Below are 25876 nucleotides of genomic sequence, written 5' to 3' on the forward strand. Positions count from 1 at the left end.
TTATTTCTATGTTAATTGACTTATGATCAGAGAATTTGGTCTGTAGGGCAGATATTTTTGAAATTTATAAGATTTGCTCAATGGCTTAGTGCATACACTAAGTTTCAATAAATGTTTTATTATTAGTTTCAATAAATGTTCTATATTGAGAAGAATTTGTATTCTCCCAATTCTTGATTATGTTTTTCAAATACTAGTCACATTTTTGTCAGTTTGATCTATTAATAACAGAAGTTTTAAAGTATTATTCTGATGAATTTATTAAGTTATTCTTATAGGTATATCTATTTTTGCTTTCTGTATTTTGAGTCTATTTTGATGCATTCAGTTTTAGGGTTTTATAGAGTCTCTTATTTTCTGTTTATTTTTCATTTTTGGCCTCTTAAGGATTTCTGTGAGTTTTTTTCCCATGTGTTTGCCATGTTTAAAAGTGTATTTATTATATTTTATCTAGTATTTCTACTTTTGTGTTGGGAGGAGAGAAGATTTTCCTTAAATTCCTGCTTTCCATTCCAAGGACAAATTTTTGCTGTCTCTATGGAGAGTTCCAAACTTTTCTCTTCTTTTCTTCTTTGAGAGTTATCATTATCCTTTGTTTTTGATTTGAGTGAGCAGTTAAACTTAATGGTCCAAGTGTGTGATGTTGTCAGGTAAACAAGTCTGGCACCAATAGTAAGTATTCATTAGTTCCTTTTACATAGTTTCTATTGTCATGTAATTAAAAAATACTCAGATCTCTTGAAGAGTCAAAAATGGCAAGACTTCCTCTGTTGGCAGTGATCAAGAAAAAACTTCTGAAAGAGATTTCATTTGAGATGTCTAGGTCAAGATGCAGGCATTCGAATATAAGGAATAAATCATAGGTAGCAATGGAGAGAGGAAATGAGTTATGTCCAGGAAATACTGAGGAGTTTCTTTTGCTTTGCCCAGGTAAATTCTGTATGCAGAAGGGCAGAGTAAGGGTAGAAAGATAAGTTGGGATTACTTTTTGAACCACTTTGAATTACCTGAAGTTTAAAGTTGGACAAAATAGTGTCAAGTTATTCAAAGTGTTTCAGAAGAATATATCAGCATCAACACATTAATGTGGAAACGATATCTAGACACTTTGGGAGTTAGGAGAGCCTATCGGTAGGGAGTCAGAACTGTTTGTTAAGAGAAGGCTGGTTGAAAGGTAATGATAGTCCGAACTGGATGGCAGGGGGAATGGAAGTGAAGACAGGGGTGTTGTGCGAGCAGAGTCTACAGGACTGGGGACTTCACTGGTGGTCCAGGGGTTGGGACAGCGTGCTTTCACTGCCACCGTCTGGGTTTAATCCCTGGCTGGGGAGCTCAGATCCCACAAGCCATGTGTCATGGCAGGAAAAAAAGGTATATGTATCTGTAGAACTTGAGCGTTGCTTATGTGTAGTAATGAGGTTGGAGAATTGAAACGATGGTTTTCAGTTAAAGATGAATAAGAAACAGTGGTGCCAGGGAACTCAGCTCAGTGCTCTGTAAGGACCTGTGTGGGAAAAGGATCTAAGAGTGCGGCTGTGTGTGCAACTGGTAACTGTGCTGTACAGACAGAAACTAAGACAGCACAGTGAATCAGCTATATGCCAGGAAAACGTCTTAAAAGTGAAAAACACTCAGGTGTGTGTGTGTATATATATATATCTGGATACTATATCACATATAATAATATATAATCACTGTGATATTTAATAGATTCATATTTAGGTAATACAGTATATCATTTATTATGTATATATTTTTAAAGTTCAGTTCAGTTGCTCAGTCGTGTCCGACTGTTTGCGACCCCATGAATTGCAGAGCGCCAGGCCTCCCTGTCTATCACCAACTCCCGGAGTTTACTCAAACTCATGTCCATCGAGTCGGTGATGCCATCCAGCCATCTCGTCCTCTGTCGTCCACTTCTCCCCCTGCCTTCCCAGCATCAGGATCTTTTCCAATGAGTTTAGATCCCCTTTTTTCTGAGTTTCCCATTTTTTTACACTTAAATTCACCCATTTGCATCCTGTAGCCCTGGCTTTTAAATACTTTTTTGTTCCTGTAGATACAAAGTTCATTTTCTACTTGACAGTGAAGGGTGTTCCTGGTTATTACTCACTGAAACTGTTAACGGCATTATTTCATTCTTTTTATGACTGAGTAATAGTTCACTGTATACATGTACCGCATTTCCTTATCCATCCCTCTGTCAGTGGATATTAGGTGCTTCCATGTCTTGGCCATTGTAAATAGTGCTGCAGTGAGCATTGGGGTGCATATATCTTTTGGAAGTATGGTTTTCTCCAGATTTGTGCACAGAAGTGGAATTGCTGGGTCGTATGGTAGTTCTATATTTAATTTTTTTAAGGAACCTCCATAGTGTTCTCCATAATAGTTGTACGAATTTATGTTCCTGCCAACAGTGCAGGAGGGTTCCTTTTTCTCCACACCCTCTCCAGCATTATTATTTGTATACTTTTGTTGTTGGCCATTCTGACTGGTATGAGGCTGTCATTGTAGTTTTGATTTTCATTTCTCTAATTATTAGTGATGTTGAGGATCTTTTCATGTGCTTTTGGCCATCTGTATGTCGTCTTTGGAGAAATGTCTGTTTAGATCTTCCTCCTATTTTTTGGTTGAGTTGTTTATTTCTTTATATTGAGTTGCATGAGCTGTTTGTGTATTTTGGAGATTAATCCCTTGTTGGTCTCTTTGTTTGCAAATATTTTCTCCCATTTTGTGAAAATGGTTTTCATTTTGTTTATGCTTTCTTTTGTTGTGCAAAAACTTTTAAGTTTAAAAGGGTCCCGTTTGTTAATTTTTGTTTTTATTACTCTAGGAGGTGGATCCAAAAAGATGTTGTTCTGGTTTATGTTATAGTGTGTTCTGCCTGTTTTACTCTTAAGAGTTTTATAGTGTCTGGATCTTATCTTTAGGTATTTGATCCATTTTGAGTTTATTTTTGTGTATGATGTTAAAGAATGTTCTAGTTCTATTCTTTTACATGCTGTCCAGTTTTCCCAGCACCACTTATTAGAGACTGGCTTTTCTCCATTATTTTATTCTTCACTAGTTTGTCTTATTAGTTGACCAGGGTGCATAGCTTTATCTCTACACTTTCTCTTCTGTTCCATTAATCTATCTTATCTGTTTTTGTGCCAGTACCATACTGTTTTGATGATCAAATACTTTGTAGTGTAGTCTGAAGTCAGGGAGCCTGATTCCTCCCACTGTATTTTTCTTTCTCAAGATTGTTTTGGCTATTGAGGGTCTTTTGTATTTCCATACAAATTGAAAACTTTTTTTGTTCTAGTTCTGTGAAAAAATACCACTGCTAATTTGATATGAATTCATTGACTCTCTAGATTGCTTTGGGTAGTATAATTATTTTGACAATATTGTCATTTTTCCAATCCAAGGACATGGTATATCTTATGTTTGCTTGTCATCTTTGATTTCTTTCATCATTGTTTCATAGTTTTATGACTACAGGTCTTTTGCCTCCTTATATAGGTTTATTCCTGGGTATTTCATTCTTTCAGATGTGACAGTAAATGGGATTGTTTCCTTGTTTTTCTTTCTGATCTTTCATTGTTAGTATATAGGAATGCAAAAGATTTGTTTACTAATTTTGTGCCCTGCAACTTTACCAAATTCATGGATGAGCTCTAGTAGTTTGGTGGTGTCTTTAGGGTTTTCTGTGTGTACTATCATGTCATCTACAGACAGTGACAGTTTTACTTCTTTCCCAATTTGGATTCCTTTTATTTCATTTTCTTCTTTGATTGCCTTGGCTAGGGTATCCAAAATTATGTTCAATAAATGTGGTGGGAGTAAACGTCCCTTGTCCTGTTCCTGATCTTTGAGGAAATGCTTTTATTTTTTCACTATTGAGAATGATGTTAGCTGTGGGTTTGTTGTATATGACCTTCGTTTGTTGAGGTAGATTCCCTCTGTACTCACTCTCTAGAGAGTTTTTTTTTTAACATAAATGGGTGTTGAATTTTGCTAAAAGTTTTTTCTGCATCTATTGAGATAATCATGTGGTTTTTATTCTTCAGTTTGCTAATGGGGTGTATCACATTGATTGATTTGCATATATTGAAGAATCCTTATTTCCCTAGGATAAATCCCACTTGATCATGGTGTATGATCCTTTTAATGTACTGTTGGATTTGGTTTGCTAGTACTTCGTTGAGGATTTTTACATCTATGTTCATTAGTGATAATTGGCCTGTAATTTTCTTTTTTGTGGTATCTTTGTCTGGTTTTGGTCTCAGGGTGATGATGACCTCTAAAATGAGCTTAGGACTGTTCTTTGCTCTGTAGTTTTTGGGAGGAGTTTCAGAAGGACATTGCTATGTTGCTTTCTTTTGATTTTCATTTGTATGAAATACCTTTTTCTGTCCCCTCACTTTCAGTCTGAATGTGTTCCTAGATCTGAAGTGGGTCTCTTGTAGATAGTATATATATGGGTCTGATTTTATATCCATTCAGGCAGTCTGTGTCTTTTGGTTGGAGCTTTTAATCCATTTACATTTAAAGTAAGTATGTATATGTATGTTCCTATTGCCATTTTCTTAATTATTTTGGAGATCTTTTTTCTCTTCCTCTTTGTCTTGGCTTCTCTTCTGATTACATCCCATGGGCAGAGGATCCTGGTGGGCTACAGTCCACAGGGTCATAAGAGTTGAACATGACTTAGCAACTAAACCAGCAGCACTTGTAAATTATGTATTGCTTTTCCCTTGCTGCCTTTAATTTTGCTCTGTGTTTCATTTGTTCAGTTGGACTAACATGTGTCTTGGCATGTTCCTCCTTGCCTTCATCCCGTATGGCACTCTCTGTACTTTCCCGGACACGAGTCAGTGGTTCCTTTCTCATGTCAGGGAATTTTTCAGCTATAATCTCTCAAAATGTTTTTCTCAGGCCCTTTTTCTCTCTTCTCTTTCAGGGACGCCTATAATGTAAATGTTGGTGTGTTTAATATCCCAGATGTCTCAAAGGTTAGGTTTTACATTGTAATCCTTAATCAGTGACTATAAAAATAGTAAGAGATCTAGGAAAAAATCTAACAGCTGAATTAAATGGAATGCTGAAAATATTCAAATTATGCAAAAGAAGGCAGGTGGAAAAAAAGGCTAAGAGAAAACAGTCAACTGGTAGAACTAAATCCAATTGTATTATTAATTGCATTAAATATAAATGACCTAGACACCCCAATTAAGAGAGATCATTTGGGGGAAAAACTCAACATACAAAATTTTAAAAAACTTTACTATAGTACTACAGATAGTTTAAAAGATATAAAAAGATATTCCATGCAGAAACTAATTGAAGGAAAGTTGGAGTGACTGTATTAATATCAGATAATGTGAATTCCAGAACAGTGAAAATTGATGTGATTGAATGTGGACATTTACATAATAAAAAGAGAGCCTGTTTGTCCAGAAAATATAAAAAATCCTAAGATACATACAGTTAACAGAGCTTCAAAAAGCAAAAGCTGATGGAACTGACCAGAGAATTAAAGATAGAAAAATCTACAGGTAGGGACTTCCCTGCTGGTGCAGTGGTTAAGACTCCATACTCCCATTGCAGGGGGCATGGGTTTGATCCCTGGCCAGGAAAGTGATGTCTCACATGCCTCACAATGTGGCCAAAAAGAAAAAGAAAAATCTACAGTTGTACTTATCAACTACAGTGTCCCTGTGTGGATGCTCAATTGTTCACTTGTGTTTGACTCTCTGCGACCCCATGGACCATAGCCTGCCAGGCTCCTCTGTCCGTGGAATTCTCCAGGCAAGAATACTGGGGTAGGTTGCATTTCCTACTCCAGGGGATCTTCCCGACCCAGGGACTGAAACGCCATCTCTTTTGAGTCTCCTGCTTTGGCAGGTGGATTCTTTACCAACTGTACCATCTGGGAAGCCCCATCGACTACAGCACTCTTATAATAACCAGTAGGTCAGATAGACAGAATATCAGTAATAGAGAAGATCTGGAGAGCATAACATAACAGCAATAATATAAAACAGCATAAAAATATTACAGCATATAAAGAATAAAAAACAAAGCAGCATGTAAAAATATTATAACAGCAATAATATAGAAGACCTGAACAACTGACTTAATTGACGTTTATGAAACAGTCCACCCAACAGCAGTAGGTTGTATGTTCTTTTCAAGGGCAAATGGAACATTCAAACAAATCTTATTCTGAGCCATAACACAAACCTTAACAAATTTAAAAGAATTAAAATCATACAAAGTATGTTTTCTGACTCTAACAAAATTAAACTAGAAGTTAAGAACAGAAGGATCTGAAAAATCACCAACTATTTTGGAATTTTTAAAAAATCATAAGTAATTCATATTTCAAAGAGGAAGTCTCAAGGACACTTAGAAAGTATTTTGAACTGAATGAAAAAGTAAATGCATCATACCATTTATGGAATGAAGTTAAAGCAGTGTTAGAGAGATATTTAAGGCATTAAATAAGGAAGCTTGTATTAGAAAAGAAGAAAGTTTTAAAGCCAATAATTCAAGATCCCACCTGAAGAAACTAAAAAAAAAACAAGAGAAAATGAAACCCAAAGCAAGTGGAAAGATCAAAATAATAAAGATAAAGGCAGAAATTGATGAAATTGAAAACCTAAAAACAATAAATAAAACCAATCACATGAAAGGCTAGTTGTTTTAAAACATTAATACATTTTAATTTGATTAATTCTTGGTCCAGAGTGAGCAAGAAGAGGAGAAGACATAAGCTACCAATATCTGGAGTGAAAGTGGGCATATCATTATAGATCCCACATTCAAAGGATAAGTAAATACTATGAACCACTCTTAACATAAATTTGACAGCATGGATGAAATGGATCAATTTCTTCAAAGACAAATCCTAACAAGACTTAACAGAGAAATAGATAACTTGCCTAGCCCTGCATCTGTTAAAGAGATTGAATAAGTAGTTGAAAACCTTCCAACAAATGAAACCAATGCTGTCTTTCATAAGGGCCCTAACCCCATTCATGAGGGCTTATGATGTGATAACCTCCCCAGAGCCCCACTTTCAAACACCGTCACACTGGGGATCAGATTTTGGTGTTGGAGAGACACAAACATTCAGTGTGTAGCAGGGATCTGCAGAAGTCTGCAGCAGGGATTCTTAGCCTTAGGATTAGTGATATTGTGGACCTGATAATTCCTCTAAAACTCAGTATTGTTAAGATGTCAGTTCTCGCTACATTGACTATAGATCCAGTGTCCTCTCAAAATGTTAGCAGGCTTTTTTTGTAGATATTAAACTGACTCTGTAAATGGCTAGACTAGGTAACTAGAATAGGCAAAACAGTTTCACAAGGGAAGAACAAAGTTGGATGCTCAAAGTCTCTGATTTTGAGAACTTTCAGGAAATAGTGATTAAAGGGTGTGTTATTGGTAAATTACAGTTTCAATTAAATATTAAAGTAAATTAAATATTAGGACTTCCCTGTAGCTCAAACGGTAAAGAAGCTGCCTGCAATGCAGGAGACCTGGATTCAGTCTGTGGGTCAGGAAGATCCTCTGGAAAAGGGAATGGCAATCCATTCCAGTATTCTTGCTTGGAGAATCCCATAGACAGAGAAGCCTGGAGGGCTACAGTCCATGGGGTGGCAAAGAGTCGGGCACGAATGAGCAACTAGCACTTACTTACTTACACTTATTGGTAAAGGCTTTAATGTCCACATAAATACATAAGTTGCTAAGTCATGTCCAACTCTCTGCGATTTCATGAGCTGGCTCCTCTGTGCATCGGATTTCCCAAGGCAAGAATTCTGGAGTGGGTTGCTATTCCCTTCCCAGGGGATCTTCCCAACCCAGGGATTGAACCTGGGTCTCTGGCTTGGCAGACAGATTGTTTACCACTGAGCCACCTGGGAAGTAGAATGGACTAGAGTCCAGAAATAGAGGCACACAGATATGGTTGATTGGTTTTTTACTAAGATGAAAAGGCATTTCGCTGGTGAATTGATCATCTTTTCCAACAAATGGTGCTAGAACAGTGGGATTCAGCTCAGTTCAGTCATTCAGTTGTGTCTGACTCTTTGCTACCCCGTGGACTGCAGCACACCAGGCTTCCCTGTCCATCACCAACTGCCAGAGCTTGCTCAAACTCATGCCCATTGAGTCGGTGATGCCATCTCATCCTCTATCATCCCCTTCTCCTCCCACCTTCAATCTTTCCCAGCATCAGGGTCTTTTCAAATGAGTTAGTTCTTCACATCAGTTGGCCAAAGTATTGGAGTTACAGCTTCAGCATCAGTTCTTCCAAGGAATATTCAGGACTGATTTCCTTTAGGATTGATAGGTTTGATCTCCTTGCAGTCCAAGGAACTCTCAAGAGTCTTCTCCAACACCACAGTTCAAAAGCATCAATTCTTTGGCGCTAAGCTTTCTTTATGGTCCAGTTCTCACATCTATACATGACTACTGGAAAAACCATAGCTCTGACTAGATGGACCTTTGTTGGCAAAGCAGTGTCTCTGCTTTTTAATATGCTGTCTAGGTTGGTCATAACTTTTCTTCCAAGGAGTAAGCGTCTTTTAATTTCATGGCTGCAGTCACCATCTGCAGTGATTTTGGAACCCAAAAAATTAAAGTCTCTCACTGTTTCCACTGTTTTCCCATCTATTTGCCATGAAGTGATGGGACTGGATGCCATGATCTTAGTTTTCTGAATGTTGAGCTTTAAGCCAACTTTTTCACTCTCCTCTTTCACTTTCGTCAAGAGGCTCCTTAGTTCTTCTTCACTTTCTGCCAATAAGGGTGGTGTCATCTGCATATCTGAGGTTATTGATATTTCTCCCGGCAATCTTGATTCCAGCTTGTGTTTCATCCAGCCCAGCATTTTCCATGAAGTACTCTGCATATTAGTTAAATAAATAGGGTGACAGTATACAGTCTTGACGTACTCCTTTCCCGATTTGGAACCAGTGTGTTGTTCCATGTCCAGTTCTAACTGTTGCTTCTTGACCTTCATACAGATTTCTCAAGAGGCAGGTCAGGTGGTCTGGTATTCCCATCTCTTGAAGAATTTTCCACAGTTTGTTGTGATCCACACAGTCAAAGGCTTTGGCATAGTCAATAAAGCAGAAATGGATGTTTTTCTGCTTTCTGTGATCCAGTGGATGTTGTCAATTTGATCTCTGGTTCCTCTGCCTTTTCTAAATCCACCTTGAATATCTGGAAGTTCACAGTTCATGTACTGTTGAAGCCTGGCTTGGAGAATTTTGAGCATTACTTTACTAGCGTGTGAGATGAGTGCAATTGTGCAGTAGTTTGAGCATTCTTTGGCATTGCCTTTCTTTGGGTTTGAATGAAAACTGACCTTTTCTAGTCCTGTGGCTACCGCTGAGTTTTCCAAATTTGCTGGCATATTGAGTGTAGCACTTTCACAGCATCATCTTTTAGGATTTGAACTAGCTCAACTGGAATTCCATCACCTCCACTAGCTTTGTAGTGATGCTTCCTAAGGCCCACATGACTTCACATTCCAGGATGTCTGGCTCTAGGTGAGTGATCATACCATCATGGTTATCTGGGTCATGAAAACCTTTTGTGTATAGTTCTTCTGTGTATTCTTGCCACCTCTTCTTAATATCTTCTGATTCTGTTAGATCGGTAGGTACCATTTCTGTCCTTTATTGTGCCCATCTTTGCATGAAATGTTCCCTTGGTATTTCTGATTTTCTTGAAGAGATCTCTAATCTTTCCCATTCTGTTGTTTTCCTCTATTTCTTTGCATTGATCACTGAGGAAGTTTTTCTTATCTCTCCTTGCTATTCTTTGGAACTCTGCATTCAAATGAGTACATCTTTCCTTTTCTCCTTTTCTTTCAGGTCTCTTTTCTCAGCTATTTGTAAGCCCTCCTCAGACAACCATTTTGCCTTTTCTCATTTCTTTTTCTTGGAGGTGGTCTTGATCACTGCCTCCTGTTCAGTGTCACAAACCTCCATCCATATTTCTATATGCAAAAAGTGAACTTTGAGTTCTCCCTCACACCACATACAAGAATTAATTCAAAATGGATCATAGACTAAATATAAAAGCATAAAACTTAAAAACATAAAACATCTTTGTTATGTTTAATTAGGCAGACAGATTTTACATAAAACAATAGAAGTGTAATCCATGAAGCAAAAAATAATGACATGTGGACCTCAGCAAAATTACTAACTTTTGTCCTCCAAAAGACATTGTTAAGAGAATAACACAAGCCATAGGCTGGGAGGAAATAGTTGCTAATCACATATTTGACAAAGGGCTTATACCCAAAATATGCTAAGAACTATGAAAATGTAATAATATGAAAACGTCTAACCCAGTTTAATAACGGGCAAAAGATTTGAACAGACCCTTCACCAATGGAAATTCGCAAAAGGCATGTAAAACACGTGAAAACATGTTCAGTATCATTAGTTACTTGGGTGTGCAATTAAACCACAGGCACTGCTGTAGTCTAGGCCCCTTTCTAGTAGGGATGTGGGGAACTTGAAATATTGATGTGTTACTGGTGGAAGTGCAAAATGGTTTCCCAAGCTAATTCTTTACTCAAGAGAAATGGAAACTTATCTTTACACAAAGATCTGTTTATAACAGCTGTATTCATAATCACTAAAAACTAGAAACAGCCCAAATGTCCTTTCTGTGATGACTAGATAAAGCAACGTAATCCATACAAACAGAAAAAAAGGGGAAAAACATCTTCTCTGTACACGACAGCCTTTATGAATCTCAGATGTATTATGCTAAATGAGAGAAGTGAGACTCTGAAGGTCAGATACTGTGTGCTTCCATTTGTATGACATTCTAGAAAAGACCAGACTTTCATGTCAGAGAAGAGATTCAGTGGTTATCAGGGATTAGTGATTAGAGATGTTGATAATATAACATCAGCATGAAGAAGGTTTTTTGGGTTGTAGAGCTGTTATGTATCTTGTGATCATGGTTACATGATTGCTTGCATTTAAAAAAATGCACAGAACTAGGCTTGCCAGGTGGTGCTAGTGGTAAAGAATCCACCTGCCAATGCAGGAGATGCAAGAGATGCAGGTTCTATCCTGGAGTAGGAAATAGCACCCCACCCCAGTATTCTTGCCTGGAAAATTCATGGGCAAAGGAGTCTGGCAGGCTACAGTCCATGAGGTCACAAGCATTCAGACACAACTGAGAGAGTGAGCACTCTGATACCAACAGCAAACTTACTGTACATTAAAATATATATTTATAACTTCCTCAAGTTCTATCAGTTCCCATTAAAACATTTTAAAATGGCAAAGATCCCACGCTTTCATTGTAATACTTAAAATTACCACTCCTTGATTCTTGGTTACCTTAGGGAGTTAGTAAATTTCCTAACATAGTAGAAAGAAACCCCAAGGAAGATAGCCATCACCCCTTCACATTTTTCTTGGCTAAATATATATTTTTTTCCTCTGTTTTGGCAACAAGTCATAGTGTGAGTTCCCTATACTTTTCCTGGAGCACATGCTTTAAACTTGACATTGCACATATGCCTTCCTCTTTTTTCTTCTTCCCCCTAATCTTCACACACACACACACACACATACACATGCATACCCTATTTATACCATTCATTCTCTTATTTAAGAATCCATCTAGATCCTCTGCTGCCGTATGGGATACAAAGATTAATAAGGCATGCTTTCGCCTGAAATCAGTTCTGGAGGGCAAAGGGAAGGTATATTAACAAATGATGTAGATTAATATTGTTGAGTCGTAGTAGAAGTATTAACAAGCGTGATGTAGCACCAAAGAGTGAATAATCCTTTCTGCCATATTGGGTCAGAGAGGGGGTCCACACAAGAAAGACATAAAAGTGCCTCAAATAAAACTTAAAATTTCATTTTTAAAATGTCATCTGTGACTTTGACTGTGGTAGTGTATTGTAGACTGGACAGTTTAAGAAAAATATGAAATTTAGCAGTAAAGTGGTCAGAAACAATCTTGAAAAAGCATCTTGAAAACTTCAACTAGATGATATGGAGATGGGATACAGTGGTGAATTTTGTAAAGGATATGTGGAAAATAACTGATTAAAATGAAAAAGCTCTGAGTATCGCTCTGAGTATCATAGAGGATTAAAGCCTATCAATTAATTAAAGAAAAAAGGAACAAATATAATGAGACACTATTGATACATCAAATGGTCAAATATAATAAGATACTATTGATGTATGAAATTTCCTACGACTTAATCTGCTAATTAAACTCCCTCACATTGGTCTTGCTGACTGGCTTTGAGCTTAGACTGTGCCTCAGTTCCCAGCATTGTTCCCTAGTTACACTGTGCACAGAGAATCCTCTTTCTGTTTGTGAGTTGCTGTGCTCTAGCCTTATTGGTCTTCTCCTTTTTCTTGAGGAACCAGACGCTGCTATCATAGAACACCGTTGCACATCTCCATCTGAATGGTTAACTCTCCCCGTCTGTTTCAAAACTGTTCGTTGAAGCATAAACCCTTCCAGCATATTTTAGATTAGAACTCACCTCACCTCCTTTCACCTGAAGCATTCCCGACCTCTTTTCCCTGTCCTGCTTATTTTTTAAAGTCTTAACTTCTAACATGTGTGATTTACTCATTATGACTATTGTTTATTGTATTCCTTTACCTCTGCTAAAGTATAAGTTCGATAGGCTAAAGATCTTTGTTTTGTTCATTGACGTCGCCTAGATTTTTGGAACAGTGTTTGGGATATGGTAGGCATATAGTGAATATTTCTTGGAAAACAGAACTCTTGAGAAATTTCCACTTCTTGATCCCCTGAGTACTAATCTCTGAGCTGGTTTTTTGCGGGGTTTTTGTTTTTTTTTTTTTTCTCTGATAGCATCTGGATTCAGACTCTTAAAATAAGGTAGAATGTCTGTGACTTGACATTTTAGAATTTCTGCAATCCAGTTGAACTGTTATGATACCTCAGCATTGTTCAGGAACACTGGCTTGAACCTCAAAGCTCTTCCTGACTTAAATAATAGTTACCTTCCCATGAGGCCACCTTTTGAAGTATGGTGTAAACTCTGTTAGAAACAATGGTAAAGATAAACCTCTCCATTTGGCTCTTGAATTTTCTTTGTTCATTTTTGAATGTTCTCCAACTTTTGATTCTTAGTTCGCACATAAAATGAGACTTGAATTGTTTCTGCAGTAACATTTGAACATAACTCACCTAATAAAATTCACCTACTCAGGCCAAAAAAACATGATTCAATAGAAAAGAAAGTGGCTCTGAAGGTTGCCAAAGTTTGGCTTTTAGACAATGGACAAGGCCACTCTGTTCTTGGAATGTACTTCCATTATATACTTGGAAGTGTAGGAAACCTTCAGCAGATTTCGTATCTCAGAAAATCATAATATTCAAACATTCTTGAAACATGCAGGGTTATATGTAGATGGTTATTTTCGTAGTGTCTTAAATTGTATGTTTTAGTTGCTAAGTCGTATCCTGCTCTTGTGACTCCATGGATTGTAGCCTGCCAGGCTCCTCTGTCCATGGGATTTCCCAGGCAAGAATACTGGAATGGGTTGCCATTTCCTTCTCCAGGGGATGTTCCTGACCCAGGGTTTAAACCTGCATTGACAGGCAGATTCTTTACCACTGAGCCATGGGGGAAGCCTCTTCAATTGTATAGGAAATAAAATTAACCTCTATGTAGTGTAGTCAATTTAAAGTTCAAGTAGTAAATAAGCAGCTGTGTAGATTCTAAAAACAGAGAACTTCAGTTTGTAAGGCAAGTATGGTTAAAAAAATATAACTGGAAACATTGAAGTATCACTCAAGTTTCCTATTCTTCATATATCTTTTTTGGTTAAAATCATATTCCTATACTTTTATGTAATCCTAAGCTTATAACCCTTAATCATTTCTTGTTTTTCTGATGCCTTTTGAAAAACCTCTTTCTTCATTTTAAGATTTTATCACATAAAGGCCATTGGACTATTTGACTTTGTTTATATTCTTGTTAATGTTCTGCTATGTTTTTCAAAAAAGGAAAGAAAGGAAGAAAATGATAAAGCTCTAGCGCGATTCCTTAATTTAGCCCCTTTCTGTATATTATACTTTCATCTTCTTGGACCATCAGTTGTTTTCTGCCTTCCCTTTCACTGCTAATCCATGTAAAAATGACGAGGGGTTCACATATAAAACCATAGAAGTATTAATAAAACCTTCCAGAAATCCCAGATATAGTTGCAGCTAGCAACTTTCTGTGTATCTATCACATCTGAATATGTATACATAGGCAATGTGTGTATTTTCTTTGTTATGACCTGTGTTTTGCCCTTAGTCATACTCTATTTTTCTGTTTCATTTTGTCTTGTTAGCATTTTGAGACTTGAGATTAAATTCATATAACAAAGTTCACTGTTTTCACCACTGTAAAGTGCACAACATGCTGGATTCCAGTGTGCACAGTGGTGTGTGACTCTCACTGCTCTCCGCTCTCGGCGATTTTCATTATGTTGTAAGGGAACCTCTGTGTCCACTGAGCGGTCACTTCCTTTTCTCTCCCCGCCACCCGCCCCATTTCCTAGAAACCACTGATACACTTTTGGTCCTTATGGATTTACTTCTGAACATTTCATGTAAATGAAGTCGTAAATATATGGCTTTTACGTTTGGCTTCTTTAATTTAGCGTCTTTTCAAGGCTAATTCTTCTTGTACAGGTACCAGAACTTCATTCCTTTTAATGGCTGAATAATGTTCCATTATGTAGATACACCACATTTTGTGTATTCATTAATCATTTAATGGACATGTAGATTGTTTCCATTTTTTTCTACAGCAACATTATAATAGTGCTGTTATGAAAAGTCATGTACAGGTTTCTGAGCATCTATCTTCTGTTCTCTTGTTTATATTTCCATTTCATTTTAAACAAATATATAATATTCGATTGTATAAATGAACCATAATAATGTCATATTTACTAATCGAAATGTTTTACCAAATTTCTCTTTCATAAACATGCTGTCATATATCAGTGAAAAAAATTTTCACAGTTTTCTAATTCTTTAAAATTGTTTTCTATTAATGATAGTAGCTAATGAATGCTTAAAATTGTAATTATTGAAGTTAAAGGGTATGCACATTATGATATATATGTACTGTGTTATGTTTAATGTATGTTGCTATATTATCTATCATCTATCAGGTTGTACCAGCAATAGTATATATGGTTATTTTCTCATATGCTCATTATACTATTATATTACTATTTTTAATGTGGTAAGGGAAAATATTTTTGGTCTTCTATTAATATGAAATATATACAACATTTTGTTATTTTAATTTAGTTATTTACAAATGTGATTGAATGTATGTTCATGTTTAGTCATCTCCTTTCCTAACTTCCAGATTATGACTTTGTTTATTTGTTTTGTGGAATGAATTTTTAAAATTAGAATAAAAAATAATTTTGTACATTATGTGGAACTCATTATTTTATAGCCCATTTTGATCAATGACTTTTTTCTCCCTTGATATTAGTCTTCTTACATAATTATTATTGGTAGTTTATTATTTTATTCTTATGTTTCACTTGAAAGTTTATTTCTGTTTTGAAACACCTGAAATATTTTTCTTGTCTTAGTTTCACATCGTATATGGTTTTGAATGTTTAAAATTCTGAAACACACATACAAGTGGCCACATCCTTGGTGATTTGCTCCTGTTTGAAGCTGTGTGATTGTCATACTACTCGTAATTAGTGTTATTTGTTGTAGGCGTTTTTAGGTGAAGAGCAAGAAAGATATCTCAAGTTTTTATATTTATTTGGAGTTAGGAACAAAACAGTTTTTATATTTTAGAACCAAACCATAATTTTCAAGGAATTTTTAACCTTCACATTTAAGCATTGTCTTATTTACAGAAGGAGAGGTTTATTAATGGTTTTAAACCTGGTTACCCCTGGAAAGTTTTTCAAGTTTATTTTTTGTGAACCTCCCTTCAAAAGTCCTTCAAATTAAACAATTACAATTTAGAGTTGGGTTTTGAGAAGGGAGTACTACATGGAAGAAAGCATTATGAAAAGACTTATTAAATAATAGATACTATTGATAGAATTCCCTAGGATATTTTTTGTGTTTTTTTTTTAATATAGAATAGAGTTTAAAAAGTTTGTGATTCTATTAGGTAATCCAGTTCTTGGAGTTAGCGGGAAATGATGGTTTCTGATGGTAATTTATGTTTGTGTTTGTTTGCCTGTGTCTGTAGCCCTTTGAGTCTCTGCCAGAAACATAATAGGACATTCCCAGTTTGATCTTATGATTTTTGCAAATTAGCGTAGAGCTACTTACAGTACTGGTAATTATCAAATCGTATTTTGTTTCTTTTAGGTAATGGAAAGTTTTTGTTGGTAAAATTTTTGTTACATAACTTCAACAGTTTAGATCACTTAATGCTCAAATATTGCTCATTTAAAGGAAGTAAATATTTCTCATAGAACAGGGAAAAGATTGCACAATTTAATGGACTTTCATTCGTTTTTGGAGAGCATCATAATTTCAGTTCCTACATTTTTCTGATTTTCTAATTTCAGTGAGTTGTTCATGCATATGATCTAATATTTTTATTTGGTTAAAATTCTTCCTATATTCTTTTTCTTTAAAGTCACTATGACTTATCAAATGTAAAGTATTTGCATGATTTTGGTGCTCAGTTTTTAAAAATTGTTGAATCAAATAACCAAATACTATTTCTAATGTACCTACATTTACCTGTAAATGGCATTTTAAAGCAAATTTTAAGAAGTTTAAGATAAGTTATATATAATATTTTAATTGTAGAAGCTACTAAAACATGGGAAATGGCTACATAGAAAAGATACTGTTTCATTGTTAGCTGAATTACAGTGTGTATTGCAGTTATAAATATTGCTTTACTGAGTGATTTTTCTCTTACATACAAATATATGGTTAAAGATTCAAAATTTCAAGCAATACAAACTTGAACATTATTAGTATTAATGACAGAATAGAGTATATTCTATCTGGTATTCTGAGTTTAAAAAAAGAACTTGTGAAAATTCTGACTTACTATCTGATCATTGATTATCAGTCTTGTTATTTGCCTTATAAATGGCAATCAATTTACAAATCTATCTAGGTATCTTTTCAGGAATTTGTCTTTAATTTAGTAAAAGTAAAATCATCTACCTGTAGCCTTATTAGAAAAGTATACATGCACAAAGAGAAAATAAGACTAAATACAGCAGAGGCAAAAGGTTCACGTTTTACATAGTTGTTAGCATTTATCAGACTTTATGAACCATGATAATGTAGCTCAGTCATCAAAGGAATCAAAATAAATAGAAAGCTAAAGTTTTAACAAGGGCTAACTTGAAAAAAAGGGAAGAATAAATGTATTTATGGATTAGTATTATCACCAAGGCTGATCGATTTGTTTAAAGCAGTAATCTTTTCTGTATGGTGGCCATTTTGCACATTAATATAAAGATTATGAAGTTGATTTACTTACACTTATTTGACTTTGAAAATTATCAACTTTCCAAGTCAGAAAATACTGTATCTTCAGTATAATTAAGCATTCTTTTATTGCGTATCCATTTCTGAGTGGATTCTTCTTTTGGATAAAATTTTAGAAACTAGCACCTAATACCACCATATATTATATAATTATAATGGTCCATTTGAATGACTTTTGTTCTTGAACAAAGCATTTTCAGTTTGTTTCGTTTAAATATTTGGTCTTGTCTCATCTTTCCTAACATTATATATTTAATGGTAAATATATAACATTATATATATGTAATAGATTTGAATATGTAATATTACATGTTAATTACATATGAAATGTGTAACATAACATAAATTACATATGAAATATGTAAATAGATGTTAAGTATTTACATATTAATATGCCTATGTTCTTGTCCAGGTGTATTGTGTATGTATCATGTCTTTTATATATTTAAATAATTTAAACAAAATATATAAATAAATATTATTGTATACTTTAAAACAAAAAGTTTTAATTTCAATTGAAAATGAGACTGTTTTCTACCAACAAGCCACTCCTTGAGCCACTTTGAAATAATGTAAGCTTTGCCATTCATATATATATATATTTTTGGCACCATCTAAGCTAAGGATTTAAATTTTATATGAAAAATATTTACCCCATTCACACTCTGTGTTTACTGCCCCATTATTTTTCCCATTTATGAGACTGTAGTAAGAACTCATGTTCAACCAGGAAAGCCAGTCGACTGATTCTCTCATCTGTCAGATCTTGTCCACATCCGAAGGAGTAGATGAACATGAGGATGCAGGGAACAGAGATGTGCTGGGTCTAGGTGGGTGCTCTCTGGGCCTCACCTTTCCATCTACAGAACAAGAGCGGTGCTGAGCTGTGACTACAGATGATTGGAATCTGGTGGATTGTCTTTTGGTCTGGACACTTCTGGTTGCTTATCACTGACCTCAAGTGAGATATTAAATTATGATCAAAGCAATTAATGCCTACAAATAAGTGGAAATGTTTTAGTTGTTAAAATTTTCAGATGGCGTTCCACAGCCAGAATCAAAATATTACACATAACCAGGTCATAAAGACTAACATGTTAACAGCTGAAAAAAACCCTAAAGTATAAATTGAGCTTCATAATAGATTCAGTAGTTGTTTCCCATTTTGTACCAGGGATTGATTAAACCGTGACATAAATCTGAACATGATGAATCTTATTCGAGACTTTTTTTTTAAGCACAGTTTTCCTGAAGATTGTTTTTACTTTGACAACTTTTTGATTATGTAAATGACTACAGATAAGATATACTACTTTCAAGGCAGAGCTAGTAAACATGGTTTAAACATTAAAAATTGGTGTTCTTAACATTTTCAACGAAAAGCATTCTGTTCTGATTTACATTTAATGCAGAGAGATTTTCATTTTGTTTGTTGTAGAAAGAGCATTCCATTTTTATATGGGCTTCATCTAGGGTACCTTTTGGTTATAGATCCTTTTGGATATGTGTTTCCAAATTTAATATTTGTTTGCAGTGATGCAAATGGATGTAGGAGGATAGAGCTGAATAGTAGAGACATAGATGTAGCCAATAGCACAACTATATATATCTCCTTCCTTTTACTTTTTTATACATTACTGACCGTGTTTGGTTGGTTGATTCTGTTTAGTTTCATAAAAGGTCTAGGTATTTGGAAAGGTGTGGGACTATGTCCCATTGGAATTTAAGTGTTTGCTTATTAAAGAAAATACCAACTGTGGGGAGTATGAATTCAGAAATTTGACTTTGGAGTGTTCCTGTATAATTCTATTGGGATTTGCCAGAAAACATAGGCAAGAATTTATAGTAGTTTTCCAGATGGTGATTGTTAAACAATAGTTGGAAGCTATAGGAAAAACAGTGTTTTTGCATAAAGTAGGCATTTAGTCAACATTGGTTAAACTAAGGATTATTTTACTAAATAATTAAGTGCTGTTCTCATGATTCAGAAAAAAAATATGCAAACTTTAGCTCTTCTTAAACCAATAAAAGAGAGAACTGCTCCTTAAAATGAATTTTATAATTTTTTGAAAAATTTAACAGTAAAAAAGAACATTTATTTTTAAAGTTAACTTTCTGAGTCTTATAATTCAATAAGTGAGCAACTTTCCTGGCCATTTGTATACATTCTGAGGTGTAAGGCTAGCAAATTCAGCAGGCTTCTTGTTCATTTTACATTCTTTCATTATCAGGTTATTATGTTTGGGGAGCAGTAATGGAGATGAAAATAAACAGGGAACAGTAGCTTCTCTCTTTTGTAACTTAGACACTCCAGCCTCTCCAACAGGATAGACTACAAGAGACCAGTTTGATTTCCATGCTGAGTAGAGCCTGTATTCATCTTAATTGAGTTCATCTTATGTAATAGATGCAAGTGGTGTTTACTGCATCAAGATTATTTGTAGCTATGTTATTGGGGCTGTTCAATTTGCTTTTTAAACTTCATGTCAGGTTTCTCAAATATCTCTGTGTTGTTTATTTTTTTTAAAGAGAGTTCCCAAAGTTGCCGATGGCTGTCTCATCTGCAAATACCTCTCCAAGGTACTCTGTGCTGGTGATGTCTCCCGCCTCTGAGCTGCACGGGAGCATGGAGTTGACTTACGGGGGAGGGCTGTATCAGTTAAGTGATCTTTCTTAGTACATTGCATGGGTTTTGCAAAGCTTTCTGCTTTTGTTAATCCAGAGGGCAGAACTATGCTTACGCTGATTTTTAAATTAAAAGCTTTTTGTTAACCCACATGATATAACACTCCATTTACTCTCCTACATGACCCCCTCTATATTTCTATTAAGTTTCCTGGTTTTAAGCACAATTTTATTAATCATGCATATCTGTGTTATTTATATTTTACTATAACTTACTAATATAAGACTTACTGGTTATTTTCTCAGTTTGTAAGTGTCATATAGTAATACTTGAATTACATGCAGCCTGGGGCTCAGGGAAGCTGTGAATTTTCCAAAGTTACTCAGTAAAACATACATGGGTGCTACCAGCAGTCACTACTGGTCTTAAACTACTAGTGGGAACATATTCCTTGGTTTCCTTTCTTCAAGGTAGAATATATGTCTTAACTCACTTATTTGAAACTTTTTTTATTGTGTTCCTGCTGTATACAAAGCACTGCTAGGCCTCATGCTAATGACCTGGCCTTTTATTATATTTTTCACTTAGCAAAGAAGTACAAGTTGTTATTTTTTAAAGATCACTTATAGTAAGACAGGTAGAAATAGAAAAATAGTATGTTCTCGTTTCCTCAATTCTGATCCCCACAATCACTTTAAACAATTTAGGTCCCTTATGTATAACCTTAGTCACTGCTAAAACATTATACTCGATTTCTTCAGGCCTATGCTTTGATATGTGACTCTGTGTGGATGTCAACCTTCATGCTTTTAATTCAGTCTACCAATGTTCTAAGCCTTATACTAAAAATGCTGGTGGAAGAAAAAAGCAAAACCTTTGTACTCTGCTTCGAAAGATGGTACAATTACTAGGATAAAAAAGCCTATAAGACAAATTCAGTTTTCAGATTTCTGGTGAACCTGATTATCTTCATATTCTTTGTTGTTTTGGGAGATTAAGAATTGGCTAATTTTTATGGTGTAAACTGTGGTATAGTTTAGAAGTTTGTTTGTGATAAATTCCTTACCAGTGAACAAGACATTGTCAGTACCAAAGGATAATGATTACATTTTATAGATTGGTAATTGTGATTCATAGTTACTGAATGGTTTACTTGAGGCATCTTATAAGTAACGTAGAGCTAGCGGTATAAGTACAGTTGAGTATCTCATCTAGACTCAGACTTATTCGCATCAACTGAAAGTGCAATTAAAGTTAGTTTAAGTGTTTATATTTGTTCTTTTTTTTTTAGAACATTAACATGAAACTTTATCTAGAAAATTAATCATGGTCACAATTGTACTTTAAACACTGGGTGGTCTAATAAATGTGAACTTCAACTAATAGTAGTGCCTGTTTTTTTAAAGGACAAGATTCTGATCTTTTTCAGAAATGGGAATTTTCTCTATTTAAAAAATTTTAAACTAATTTTCATAAATTAGCAGGAAGAAATTTAAGACTCTTGCTTCCCTGACAACTCATGGTAAAGAATCCGCCCGCAGTGCAAGAGACACAGGAGACGTGGGTTCAATCGCTGAGTTGGGAAGATCCCCCCAGTAGGAAGAAATGGCAACTCACTCCATTCTTGCCAGGAAAATCCCATGGACAAGGAATCTGTGGAGGGCTACGGTCCATAGGGTGCAGAGGGTCGGACACGATGAAGCAGCTGAACACACCCACACACATTGTAAAATTTACAGTGCAAAGTTAAAAATCTAAATATATTGGCAACAGTATAAATCCACAAGTGATTAGTTTCCTTTAAGTATCTGAAACTTTTGCAGTGATATTTTTGTTGTTCAGTTGCTCAGTCGTGTCCAGCTTTTTTGACCCCATGGACTCTAGCACGCCAGGCTTCGCTGTCCTTTGCTGTCTCCCAAAGTTTGCTCAAACTCATGTACATTGAGTTGGTGATGCCATCCAACCATCTCATCTTCTGCTTTTGCTCACAGTAAATTTGTATTTAAGTATAAGCGATGTTCAAGTAATAATAATTCAGATAACCAATTGAACACTTCTGTTATTCTTAATTAACCTCAACCATTTTCATAGATGCAGAGATTAATTACTTAAAGTTCTAGGATATATGGACAATTTACATGAGAGTTCATATGGCATTTCTAACAAATGACCCCACCTTCTCTCAATCAAAGCACATCCTTCTGAATGTGAAAAATTCAGGGTCTTGGTTTAACAAATTCATTTTGAAAACGATGCACATGAAAGAGTAAGGCAGGCAGAGTCAAGCCAGTCATCCTCTCCTCTAGTTTATTGAGTAGGTGGACGTGTTGTGAAGATACTATTACTAGTATACTTGTTGTTCAGTCACTCAGTTGCGTCCAGCTCTTTGCAACCCTGTAGACTGCAGCACGCCCGGCTTCCCTGTCCTTCACCATCTCCTGGAGCTTGCTCAAACTCACGTCCATTGAGTTGGTGATGCCATCCAACCACCTCATCTTCTGTCGTCCCCTTCTCCTCCTGCCTTCAGTCTTTCCCAGCATCAGGGTCTTCTCTAATGAGTCGGCTCTTTACATCAGGTGGCCAGTGGATTGGAGCTCCTGCTTCAGCTGAGGCCCTGCAGGTCATGGTGACGTGTCACTCTGCTAGTTGTTTAGTTTCTCAGTCTCTGTATTCTCTTATCTAGGAAATCTTGGCCTTGTGTCTTGGGTGAAAGTCCTGCAGACAGCATATCATACACATGGCAGGAGTCTGAAGGGTTTAGCGTGCATTCCTTCCCTGCATAACCTAGGCCTAGATACTTAGTCTTTCCGAGCCTTTGTTTCCCCTGCTCCGAAAGGGGCTCTGCTTTCACGTCAGTGTTTCTGGAGTGCAGCTGCTTCACAGCCGTGTTGGTGTGCTGCGCAACAAGCAGAATCAGTGCCCGTCTACATGTTCCCCTCGAGCGGGGGTTTCCTTCCCAGTTAGGTGACTGCAGAGCCCTGAGAAGAGTCCCCCTGCGCTATTTAGCAAGTTTTCAGCACTTACCTATTTTACACATATTATCGGTAGTATATATATGTCAGTCCCAAACTCCCAATTCATCCCACCCCACTTCTCCCCCCTTGGTGCCCATATGTTTGTTCTCTATGTCTGTGTCTCTGTTTCTGTTTTGCAAATAATATCATCTATACCATTTTTCTCGGAGAAGGCAATGGCAGCCCACTCCAGTGTTATTGGCCTGGAGAATCCTAGGGATGGGGGAGCCTGGTGGGCTGCCGTCTATGGGGTCGCACAGAGTCGGACATGATTGAAGTGACTTAGCAGCAGCATACCATTTTTCTAGATTCTGCATATATGCATTAATATATGATATTTTTCTCTTTGTAACTTACCTTACTCTGTATGATAGCCTCTAGGTCCATACATGTCTCTAGAAATGATCCAGTTTCATTCCTTTTTATGGTTGAGTAATATTCTATTCTCTAGATGTACCACAGCTTCTTTATCCATTCCCCTGTTGATGGATATTTAGGTTGCTTCCTTGTCCTGCCTATTGTAAGTAGTGCTACAGTGAACATTGGGGTGTGTGTGTTGTTTTGAATTATGGTTCACTCTGGAAATATGCCCAGTAGTGGGATTACTGAGTCATGCTTACCCATTGATAGGGGACTTTGTTACTTTTTTTTTAATTTTCAACAGTTCTACTTTGAAACTTCTCATAAATTATTTTCCTCAGCCACATCAAACTTATGAGAAGGTTTAAAATAAAGTTACCAGAGAAACCTTGTGATTCTCCCTACAAGATTGCTTCCGGTGTATGGCACTCCATTTATTGAGGAAGTGTGGTTGCTATTCCTCATTTTTAAATTGTGGGATGATCTCAATTAATAGAAGCTAAAGAAATTAACCAAGACTAGATTTTAGGGAGGTCAATTTAGGATGGTTGTTATGGGAAAGGGTTGGGTAAGGGAGTAAATTTTTAAGATTTTTCTAGATTCTAAGCAAATAATGGGAAAAACTTCACTGTGTGTTTCATTGCTATTTTGTAATGCAAGGGGAACTTGGATCTCTAACTCTTTATATGATAATAATAAAAGTAATAATGATTATTAACATCTGTATTAGGCTATATAGTAATTGATGCACATACATTATGTAATCCTCACAACAGTGTTATCATGTAGATACTACCATTATTATCAGTTTATAGAAGAAACTCAGTTTGGTAGAATGAAAAGTCATTTGCTTAAGATTGCACGTCTAGAAAGTGATCTGTTCTGGTCCTCTTGACTCAAAAGCCCATATTCTTAACATTAGACATCCTGTCTCTTCTCCAAATGGCTAACAAATTGATAACATGAAAATTGCCCTAAAAGCGGATTATACTGACATCCTGTTCTGGGAACATTTTTTAACTAAAGAGGAGAAGGAGCAAAGAAAAGTGATGGGGAGAGACTGAAAGAAAGAAGGAAGATTATAAATATTCCTATAGATTTCTATCTTTTGTCAGTAAGATTTCATTACTGAGGAGACATTTGAGTTATATAATGATGTTTGAGTAAGGATGTATCAATGCTTTTGTATTTTTATAAAGGTAAATATTTTTGTCTAGAATATTTGATGTTTGTAATGTAGCATGCAGACATCTTGATACCAGATTGTCACTGAGCTGTTACTGTAAAAAGATCGTAATTAGGTTTTTAAGATTCAAATTTTTATATGCGTTTCAATTGAGATCTGGTTAGTGTGGATTAACCAGTTGATCTGTTTTAATAAATATTTATTAAATGCCTGCTGTGAGACAAGCACTGTGTCAAGTGCTGGAGGTAGAATTAAAGACAAATAAGATACAGTCTCTGCCTTAGTGACCTTACCATCTAATGTGTGAGGCAGTCAAGTAAGCAGGTAACTGTAAGTGTAAGCTCAGGGTGTTAGGCCAGCTCGTAGGGAGGAGAACCTTCCTGTAGAAATCACATGCGGCTTACAAAAGGAGGAGGCCTTTGAAGTGTCCTGCATGATGAGTAGGGATTACCTGTCATGACATGTGAGCTATCCCTTGGTTGATTAACTGTATTATTGGAAATATCAGAGGGATCTTTTTAACAATAGCAATGCCTAGGTCCACCCCCAAAGATTATTTAGTTAGGGTGGAGCCCAGACATGAGTACTTTTTAAAAAGAAGCCTAGTATTCTTAGGTGTTGCCGTGGTTGGACACCACTCAGATATTTCAGACATTGTTCCTAAAATGCTGCTCGTGGACAAGAACACTTTTCACTTCTTGATGTTGCTTAGAGAGAACATGTTACTGGGGCAAAGAAAATTGAGATAAATAAATGTTACTTGAAAATAAAGAAGCAGAAGTTTTAAAATACAAATGCTACTCTTTCTTAAGATCGAACAACTTCTCTAGGTAAGAATAATTATTTCAGAAAACTGAAGAAATACTAAGATGTCTCTCATATCCCATTTAAAAATATTCAGAGTACAAAATTGTTCCCATGGACTTATTACCCAAAGTCCTGCATTGAAATATTAATACACACAAAAGAACATTTGTTCTTGAACACAGACATAGTTATCCAGGTCTGGAAGATTAGAATGGTAAGTGCCTAAGGACTTGTCATGGGTTGTTGACTAGAAGTGAGCAAGTGAATGACAGGTAAAGGTTTGGGTAGAATGGTAGTGAATGGGTGGTAATGATTAGTCAATGTACGGTTCCCGGTTCCCGC

General features: G+C 35.9%; 1 protein-coding gene across 7 annotated transcripts in view; it reads left to right on the top strand.

Annotated features, from left to right (window-relative positions):
- RUNDC3B (RUN domain containing 3B) overlaps positions 1-25876 on the top strand; it is a 156123-nt gene that overhangs the window by 33927 nt on the left and 96320 nt on the right. For 5 of the 7 annotated variants that reach the window (XR_006334842.1, XM_043871731.1, XM_043871726.1 and 2 more), the window contains exon 3: positions 20071-20121. The exons of the other annotated variants lie outside the window; for them this stretch is intronic. Coding sequence is in view for 3 of the 5 variants with exons in the window: in XM_043871726.1 (XP_043727661.1) it covers positions 20071-20121 (51 nt within the window). In the remaining 2 variants the exon portion in view is untranslated. The remainder of the gene's footprint in view (positions 1-20070; positions 20122-25876) is intronic. 7 annotated transcript variants of the gene reach the window in all.

Source organism: Cervus elaphus, chromosome 18, assembly GCF_910594005.1.
Source record: "Cervus elaphus chromosome 18, mCerEla1.1, whole genome shotgun sequence".
Taxonomy (NCBI): Eukaryota; Metazoa; Chordata; class Mammalia; order Artiodactyla; family Cervidae; genus Cervus; species Cervus elaphus.